General features: G+C 47.9%; 1 protein-coding gene across 1 annotated transcript in view; it reads left to right on the forward strand.

Moving 5' to 3' along the window:
- Nucleotides 1-9,883, forward strand: part of LOC129503170 (actin, alpha skeletal muscle 2) — a 30,837-nt gene extending 20,954 nt beyond the window's left edge. The window contains exons 6-10 of the mRNA XM_055315143.1: nucleotides 1,585-1,746; nucleotides 2,117-2,305; nucleotides 4,438-4,619; nucleotides 7,563-7,685; nucleotides 9,749-9,883. Coding sequence (XP_055171118.1) covers nucleotides 1,585-1,746; nucleotides 2,117-2,305; nucleotides 4,438-4,619; nucleotides 7,563-7,685; nucleotides 9,749-9,883 — 791 coding nt within the window. The remainder of the gene's footprint in view (nucleotides 1-1,584; nucleotides 1,747-2,116; nucleotides 2,306-4,437; nucleotides 4,620-7,562; nucleotides 7,686-9,748) is intronic.
- The last annotated feature ends 268 nt before the right edge of the window (nucleotides 9,884-10,151 follow it).

Raw genomic sequence — 10,151 nt, forward strand, 5'->3', positions numbered from 1 at the left:
AGATCAATCTGGAGAAAATTGGTATCTTAACAACAGTCATGTCTCCTGACTAATAAATACGGTATATCTCCTAAGTGTTCTCTAATTTCTCTTGGCAGTGGTTCGTGGTTCACAGTGTAACATCTGTGCAAACCAGTCATCAGATTTATCTCTAAGTATTTCATATATTTTGATTCTATTATAAAATGTATCTTTAGTTCAATTTCTGATAGTTCCACACAAGTATATAGAAATACAATCAGCTCTTGTATGCTGATATTGTACCCTGGCACCCTAACTAAACTAATTTATTAGTGCTGATAGGATTTTCTACTTAGGCAACCATGTTGTCTATAGTTTAATCTCTTTATTTCCAAACTGAGTGCTTCTTATTGTTTTTTTTCTTGCGTCGTTGCTCTGGCTAGAATCTTCACTCAATACTAAATGGAAATGGGGGAAGCAGACACCCTTATCTTGTTCCAGACCTCAAAAGGAAATCATTCAGTCTTACTGAATGATTAAGTGCATTGTTAGCTATAGGTTTTTCATTGACTTCCTTTATCAGTTTGAGGAAATTATCCAGTATTCCTAGTTTGATGAGTGGTTGTTTTTTTTTTTTTTAAATCATGAATGGATGTTGGATTTTGTCAAATGCACTCTCTGCCTCTACCGATAAGATCATGTAGAATTTCTCTTTTAGTTCTTTAACATGGTGAATTACATTAATTGATTTTTGAATGTTAAGACAATCTTGCATTCCTGAGATAAAATCAATTTGGTCATGACTTGTTATCCTTTGCATATATTTGCTAAAATTTGTTTAGGAGTTTCATGTCTGTGTTCATGAAGGATCATGGTCTGCCATGTTCTTTTCTTGTGACGTCCCCTCTCTCAGGGACCACAGAGATCGTCCTTTGTTGCTTGATGTCCAACATCTTGAAAACTGTTGTTTCCTGTATTTCTGTTTTAGGTGTTTCAGGTGTGTGGAGGGAACACACTCCTTGTTCCCTACCTTAGCTAGATGTGGAGGTCTTCATTTTAAATGTGAAGTCCTTGTTTACCAGATCCAACATGTGAAAGAAGGCAATTGTCCAGACCACTGATCCACTCTGGATGGCTCTACAAGCCACCATTTCACACAAAGTGAAGCCTGTGTTTCCAAACCCACATCACAAATTTTGGACTAGCACAGAGAGATGTAGTTTGCTTTGCTATCTAAAACGTACACATCCTTCACTGCATCCAGCCTCTTCCGACAATCAAGCGCCACCCAGAGATTCCCAGTGCCTACATTGATGGACAATTTTTTAGGGAAAAAGCTGTTAGGAGCAGAGTATTCTTCTTCCTCTTTTATCCTTTGGCAACTGCTGCTAATGCCTATATGTCTTGTTTAATAAGAAAATTTGCAGGTTTTCTGACCAAAACTTTGGTGTGACCTGGATAGGTTTTACCCTAGCACACTCTCCTACAGAAGAAAGTTTGCTCCTCAGATCTTTGCCTTCTCCTCCAATTATTTCCCATTTACCATCTCTTCCTGCAGACTTGACAATTGATAAGGGATGTCATGCACCCTGCATTATGATGCCAGCATGTTCTCTTGTCTAGGAACAACCATTGAATCTGGAGAAGGAATGACATACTTTGTGCCCATCATTGACGGCTGTGCTTTACATCAGTCGACCATCCAGGTGGATATAGCAGGCCAAGACCTAACATTGTACCTCCTGAAACTATTGACAAACAGTGGGCACTCGTTGGTGAGCACAGGTAGGAAATTGCTATTATTGGCCAAGTGAACCAGTCTCTGGGGTGTAAAATCCTGCTTGGCTTGCTCAACCTGCGGCCTTCAATTTGTAAGGAAAGCTAAGACTACTTGACTATGATTCAAGTTTTACAAACAGGTCCATCTATATTTAGGGACATTTAGTGATTGGTAGTGGTTGATAATGACAATGAGAATAATAGTGATGGTGATGGTGATGACAATAGTGATGGTGATGATGGTGATGGTGGTGATGATGAGGATGATGGTCACCATGTCCCCACCACAAGGAGCTGAGTTTTCAAAAAGTTGCTCTCTGGGGACAGAATGCTCCTGTGAACCATCTTGGGTCACATTTTTTCCCTTCCTCCACAGGTGATCGGGAGTACATCCGGAACATAAAAGAAAAATGCTGCTATGTGGCTCTGGACTTCAACAAGGAGAAAGTGAAAGCTGACTGTCCTTCCTATGCACAGAAGTATCAGCTGCCCGATGGCCAGGAGATCACCCTTGGGCGGGAGAAGTTCTTCTGCCCTGAAGGGCTTTTTCAGGCAGATCTCATAGGTAAGGGGAGGGAAGGGGCCAGGGGTGAGTCCAAACCTGGATAGCAGGATTGCTATAAAGGGAATGGAGCCCCGTAGCCAGGAGGGGGTACTGCTGTGAGTGGCAGTTGGCACCCATTTCAAAAGTTCCTGTGATATTAACTATCACTTGTTAAACCTGTACTGTATGCCTGTGACTTTGGCGACCACCGTACACGGGCTATAGCCTACAATCCTCCCCCATCTGACACTGCTCCATGTTACAGATGAAGAAATCCAGTGCAGAGCACTAAATATTTGCCAGGTGTGACTGAATTCTACATGGGACCATATTATTCTCTCCCATTATATATTATTCATAGTCCGTCTACTCACAAAATAATTTGAAATATACAAATGGAGACAAAGCAGCTAAAACCATAGGTTTGGAAGAAACTAAATGTTCGGCTGATTTAGAGGTTCTTTTTAAAATTCTGGTATAGTTAACACCCAGTGTTTATTAGCTTGGGGTGTACAATATACTGATTCGACAGTTCTATACTTCATCACCCAGGGCTCACCATGACATGTGCGCTCCTTCACCCCCAGCACCTGCTCCCCTAGCCCCCAGTCACCTCCTTCTGGCGCCCAGCAGCATGTTCTCTGTAGTTCAGAGTCTGTTTCTTGGTTTGTCTCTCTGGTTTGTTTCTTTCCCCTTTGTTCATTTGTTTTGTTTCTTAAATTCTACATACGAGTGAAATCATATGGTACATGTCTTCCTCTGACTAACTTATTTCACCTACTATCATACCCTCTAACTCCAACCATGTCATTGCAAATTGCAATGATTTCATTGCAAGATTTCATTCTTTCTTTCTGGCTGAATCATATTCCATTGTGTATACACACCACCTCTTCCTTGCAGCATTGTTTACAATGGCCAGATGCTGGAAGCAGCCCCAGTGATCTAGAGGTCTTACACGAGCACTGAGTTGGCTAAGCTCCCTGGCAGGCGTGCAGAACAGGAAAAAAGTGATGGCTTGTAAAATCCCCATTGATGGGAAAGATTTCCAGGTAGTCATGGAAGACCAACTATTTCCTGGAATCAATTTTTAAAAATTTTAGAAAATTTAAAAATATTTTTAAAAATTTAAAAAATTTAAAAATAATTGGTTACAAGGGGCAGAGGGGGATTAAAAGAACTGAGCCACTTCCCCACAATTAGTGCCTAGTAAGGACATGGCTGTTACATCTAGTGTGAGTGGGCTGGCTTTACCTTTGCTTTCCCCATTGGACTGTGCAGTGGAAAATGGCTTCAATCATAGGATGTGCCCCCAAAATATTAGGTGGACACGTGAAACCATCCCTGAATGAAGTTCCTCACTGACAATGTGAACATTCTCCTCTGAGTCGGGTAGGCCTCTATGAGCAGGAGCACACAGCCAACACCGTGATGAGAATGAAGCGTTTGCAGCTCATGCTCATTGGGTCTGGCACGTCCTGGACGATTCCAGAAGATCAGCCTTTTCAGACTTTATCCCGAGGCTGTGTGGTACATGCTATCCCAGATGAGGACAACAAGACATCCTGCCGCTGTCATGAAGGGCTCTTCGCCCATATATGTGTTTATGTGTATGGACTAATGATGAGTCTAGGAAGGATGTTAAATAGACGTATTGTGGTGATCATTTTGCAATATATACAAATACTGAATCATGAAGTTGTGCACCTGAAACTAATATAATGTGGTGTGTCAATTATACCTCCATTAAAAAATAAATTTTTTTTTTCAAAAAGGAGGAATTAGTATAGTTTTCAAAGGCTACCTGAGCAAGGACACCGCCTCTGCAGAAATCCGTTTATAAGAGCAATTGATACCGTGGCATTAAATTTTAATAATTGTCAGTTAACATTTGGGTATAAATCATCTCAGATGAGAGAGCAAATTAATGTTTATTTATTCAGCCATTGGCTAGTCAGTCCCACATAGTTGCACACATTATCTTGTTGAAATCTGTAAGGGCCCTGGGGTCAGTGGTGCTGATGTTTGCCACCACACTCGGAGCTGAGGCTTGGTTGGGGGGGAGTCCGCGCCTCCCCAGGGCCTCCAACTGGGAGGAAAGAGCCTGAGGCTGCAGCCCCCAAACCTCTGCCTTCCTCTGCCCATCCTGACAGGGAGACGTGAGCTAGGCATCCACATGAAGGCCTTCCAGAGCATCAGCTCCTGCAATTCTGCCCTCTGGAAGATTCTCTTCAGCCACATCGTATTGTCTGGAGGAACTGGCTCCTGTTCTGGCTTGTGCTTCCGGTTGCAGAAAGAAATATCTGCCCTGGTTTCCCCTACGATTAACGTGAAGGTACGATGCCCTGACCCACCCTTCGGGGACTTCCTGCATTCACTGCACAGAAAATTCTAGAATACCAGGTGTGCCAGGCACATGGTCAGGTGCTTAAGGAGTGATCAGTAAACAAAAGTCAGGAACATTAGTGGCTCACATCCTAGTCGGTGAAGGAAGCCGTACAATACAAACCAACATGCCAGGGAATACATGTGTTAGGAGGGGCTGTGAGCCACGGGGGAGGCAGCCAAGAAAGGAGGCGTGAGTGGTCGGGGTGGGTCTCCTCAGGAAGGCGGCATCTGAGGAGATGCTCAGAGGACATGCTCGAAGGAGATGCTTGGGGGAGATGCTTGGGGAAGATGCTCGGGGGAGATGCTCAGAGGAGATACTTGGGGAAGATGCTCGGGGGAGATGCTCGGGGGAGATGCTCAGAGGAGATACTTGGAGGAGAAGCTCGGGGGAGATGCTCAGAGGAGATACTTGGAGGAGACGCTTGGGGGAGATGCTCGGAGGAGAAGCTCGGAGGAGCAGAGGAGCCATAGGGATGTCTGTGGAAGCACGGTCAGGCAGAGGGAGCAGCCCCTGTGGCGGGGGGAAAGGAAAGGCTGGGTTGGCTGGGGTTGAGCCAGGAGAAGGGCAGTGAGGTCAGAGAAGCTGTGTGGGGCTTCGACCCTGAGCAGAGCCAGCCCAGAGGATGACTCCAGCTGCTCTGGGGAGGGCTGACTTTGGGGGTGGGGCATGGACTGTCAGGCGCGGCGCAGGGTGGGCCAGTGCTCCAGATGAGGGTGGAAGGTCCACAGGGAGGAGGTGGCATGTCCCCCAGTGTTCCCACCTGAGCAGCTTGAGCGATGTGGCTGCCATCCCTGCAGGCGGGAAGACCACTGGGGGACTAGCTGGGGGAGACATCAGGTGTCTCTCTGGCGCTTGAGAGCTGGTCAAGGACAGTTACAGAGTTTGGAGGTGGAACAGGGGCTCCAGGTGCACCCGTTGGAGGCTTCTGCAGAGGCAAGGTGCTCTAAGGCCAGAGGGACCCCAGAGAGGGGTAGATGGGGAGGAGGACTGGCTCAGGTGGACGAGAGGTGAGGGGGGTGACAGTGCAGATATGGACCATGCGTTCAGGGCCAGTGCCAAAGGCCCAAAGGAAATCAGTCATCTGCCCGACTCTGCTCTTGCTCGGGCTTCTTGCCCTCATCCTGCCACCACGTAAAATTGTTATGTATGTATTTAGTTTTAAAGTAATGGCTTTTATTTTTTAGGGAAGTGTTAGGTTTACAGGGCTACCGAAGGTGACTAGTTCTGCAAACGTTGCCCAGTGGTCTGTGGTTTTTCCTCTTTTTCTTTTCTTTCTTTTAGCATATTTTCCCTATTTCAACCCTTTGGCCATTTTTCTGTTGGTGGTTTTGCATTCTTCTGAATGCGTAAATATCCCAGTTTTGTGCACACTCTGTGGGATCTGAGAAGACACAGACGGGGTAGGTGACTTGTCTGAGTGACAGCCTATTGGTGGCAGCAAAGACCAGTGGGTCTCTGGGTGGCCGAGACTGCTCTCTCCTCTGCCGGATGCCTGACCCTGAATGTGCTCTTTCCCCTACCTCTGACTCTTCCTTTTTTTTCTTTAAAATTTTTGCACTATTTCTTTTCAATTTTTTTATTATTATTTATTTATGATAGTCACACAGAGAGAGAGAGAGAGAGAGAGAGAGGCAAAGACATAGGCAGAGGGAGAAGCAGGCTCCATGCACCGGGAGCCCGACGTGGGATTCGATCCCGGGTCTCCAGGATCGCGCCCTGGGCCAAAGGCAGGCGCCAAACCGCTGCGCCACCCAGGGATCCCACTATTTCTTTTCTTAACCAATAGGAACAAATGCTTCCTAGCCAGGCAGGATTCTGTGGGGCCACAGAGCCGGCGAGCAACAGTAGCCGAATTTGAGAATCATCCTCTGGAGTCATCCCACATCCCCCCGGACCTTGGGTGTTCTGAATCCTTGCTCCAAATCCCTTTTCCCTGCTAATCCCTGTGGCAAAGCATCTGCCTTCCTGCGTTAAAACGACAAGCCTGTTCTATTGTGTGGTGTATCCACATGCCTTTAGGAAGGTCTGTGGACACATGAGGACGGCCACTGTCTGACCTTGAGCAAGTGAATCTAACCTTGAGCCATAGGGGTCGCACCTGGTGGTGGGCGTGGTGATGTCTGGCTCCTCCAGGCGCAGAGGTGTCTCCCACCTGGGGCAGACACTCTGTTCTCTCCCAGAATCAAGGGCGAATGTGCACAGGGCAGCTGTCAGTGCGAGTCAGGGCTGAGCACAGTGGAAGTCTCGAGCGTGAGTGTGAAACGACAGGGATTTCTCCAGGTTGTTCAATCCCCCGTGATTTTTGCTTTGCTCCTCTGTATTTTCTCATTTTTCTGCAAAACACATATGCCTTCCACGTAGACTTTGTAGAACTTGACGTATCATGCATTCTAGAGGGATCCTAAGAGCCAAGGGGAGTCCTTTCTGCTCCTGCTCCTTTTATCCTGTAGTTTAAAGCCACAGGCAGACAGCGTGTGGACCGACAGGCTTCTTCAAAGGTCGGAATAAATAGTATTTGCCCGGAGGGTAGAAACAACTGCCCCTGAGCTTCGTTCAGGGACGGCTGTTTTATGTCCCAAGTTAATTAATTAATTAATTAAATTTTTTAAAAAATATTTTATTTATTTATGAGAGAGAGAGAGAGAGAGAGAGAGAGACAGGCAGAGGGAGAAGCAGGCTCCCTGCGGGGAGCCCAACGTGGGACTCGATCCCCGGTCTCCAGGATCCCTCGCTGGGCTGAAGGCGGCGCTAAACCGCTAAGCCACCCAGGCTGCCCTTATGTCCAAATTTAGAGAAGTATTTTGATTCTGGTTTCTTCCCCTCTCCCCCCACCGCTCCTCCCTTGCAATCCCCCCCTCCCGCACCCCTTCCCTGCCTCCACCCTTCCAGGTGTCCACCTGCCCCTATTCCACTTACAGTGCCTGGGTGGGCGGCTCCATCCTGTGCTCACTCTCCACCTTCAAGGACATGTGGGTCACTAGCAAAGAGTATAAGGACATCGGTGCCTCTATCGTCAGTAGGAGAACCTTCTGATCTGCAGCTGTGTGGATCTGTGTGGACCTGTCCTATCAATACCAGCTCCAGGCTGAGCCCCAACTTGGCTGGATCGATCAGAGCTCAGGACCAACTTGAACATGAGGGTGGTCCTTCCTCCCCATACTTCTGTAGGTGTGGCCAATAAAGGACAGACACCCTCTCTCTGGGCACGGTTTGCAGCATCTTGGGAAATGCTCACAGGGCACTCACTTCACTAACACAGGGCAACGAAGGGGGGGGATTTCTTTCTTTCTTTCTTTCTTTCTTTTCTTTCTTTCTTTCTTTCTTCTTTCCTTCTTTCTTTCTTTCTTTTTTTAGATTCTATTTATTTATTCATGAGAGACACACAGAGAGAGGCAGAAACACAGGCAGAGGGAGAAGCAGGCTCCATCCAGGGAGCCTGATGCAAGACTCGATCCCAGGACCCCAGGATCACTACCTGAGCCGAAGGCAGATGCTCAGGCACCCCGGGGAGGGAACTTTTGCTAACCCCTGTGGACGGTCAGCATGGTCAGGTGCGTGGCAGTAACGAACATCCCCTAGGCTCACAGCCATAAACCAGCCTGATCCCCACTTGTGCTGCCGGTTCATTGTAGGCCAGCGGGGCTCTCTCCTGCATCATCCTCGCTCCAGAATCTGGCCGACAGAGCGGACACTGTCTGGAACATTGTCATTTACTGTGGGTGAGCATAAGATCCCCCTGGTGGGCCTTTCATCGGCAATGAAAGTCTCCAGCCCGACCGGGACACTGGGCACATCTGCTCACGGTTAATTGGGCAGGATGAGTCACATGGCCCCAAACCACCACAGGGACTGGGAAGTGCCATCCTGCTACAGACACGCCCTCCCAAATGGGGAGGACAGCGCAGATGCTCTGGTCAGGAGGACACCATTAGGGAGGCAGCCAGGGCACACATGATGTCAGGGGTTTAATCCTCATGCGCCCAGCTGTGAGATTGGTTCATTAAAACCGATTTCATGATTCAGGAACTGAAACTAAGAGAGGCTAATTAACTTGCTGAAGGTCATTGAGACAATGATGGGGAATTCAAGTCTGTGCATAAACCTCGTAGGGGTGCAGAGGGTGAGCAACATAGGAGAGAAGGACCAAAACAGTGGGGGAGCAGCTCCCACACCGAGCACAAGGTTTCCCTGTCGACAGAGCCCTGGGAGAGTCCCATACACAGATGCCCTCTGATGACATTTCTGAGCATCAAAGGTGACGAATAAATTCTAGACACAGTGAGAGACGACAACAGCAAACAACTCTAAAGTAGGGCTACTAGGGCTACTAGGAAAAATCCAGAATGCCAGTTAAACCTGAATTTCAGAAATAGAGCAAATAACTTTTAGAAGAAGCCCATCCCAAACATTGCCAGTGTTTTTGTTTGCTAAATCTGGCAACTACTCTAAAATAAAGAGGTCCTACTGCATCAGAACTCCTACCTGCAAAGACGGTGTCGGAAGACAAGAAGCTGCAGGGAATTCCCTACCTCGTCCCACTGCTTGAACCAGCTGAACCTGAACTCCATCTGAGGACTCATTAGTTGAGAAGCCAGTAAATCTCGCTTTTATTTAACCTAGATTGCAACTAAAGATGATTCTTTAGAGCAGACAAGGTCTGGAACACAATCTCATGACCTGTGGGGGATATTTAACATTTTCCTTGTCTGTATATTTGAACCTTAATTTTGCACTTTGACTTCGCCTCGGATGTTCTTCTCTAAACACCCAGTTTAGAGCATGTACCTTCCTGAGGATTGGATTCATTCATTCATTCAGTCTCTCCTCCTTCCAAAAAGCCCCATTCCACGAGGGTTCGTGGGCCGGGAAGGATCAAGTCAGGAGGACCTATGTTGGAGTTCTAACTCAGGCGCACTCCAGTTGTGAGTTCTAGAACAACTCGTATCCCCTCCTCAAGCCTCTGTTCTGCCCTCTGTGAAAGGGAGGTCACACAGCTAGTGGTTTTGCACTTCACACTGGAAGGGCCCAGTGTGAGGCCCCTGGTGGCACCAGGGTCTTGACATCTTCACCGTCAGCACCGCAAGCCCATGCTGCCCCCCCACCCCGCCCCCCGAGTTGGAACCAGCCTGGCCGAGAGCCCCTCCCGCTGGCTGTGTGGCCGTCTCTACCCCACATCTCAGCCGCCAGAACAAGCAGCAGGCTTGGACTGAAGGAACATTCTGTGCTCCCGGGGTCCCTTTCCTCTATCTGCTCTCCCGACCTTCTGGCAAGTTTGCAAGCACCAACTTGTAGCAGGTGCCACACTGGATGCTCTTGAGGAAGAGATGAAAAAGCATTGTCCCTGCCTCCTCAGAAGTCAGTGAATGTCTGAGAGAGGTTCCGGGGTGCAGGGGTGCTGGCAGGAGGCTCGGGGGAAGTGAGTGGATTCCCACCCTGTGTTCCATGTGGCGGGAGAGAAACAAATCACGACCGAAGTGT

The sequence above is a fragment of the Nyctereutes procyonoides genome, unplaced genomic scaffold (genome assembly GCF_905146905.1).
Source record: "Nyctereutes procyonoides isolate TBG_1078 unplaced genomic scaffold, NYPRO_anot_genome, whole genome shotgun sequence".
NCBI lineage: Eukaryota > Metazoa > Chordata > Mammalia > Carnivora > Canidae > Nyctereutes > Nyctereutes procyonoides.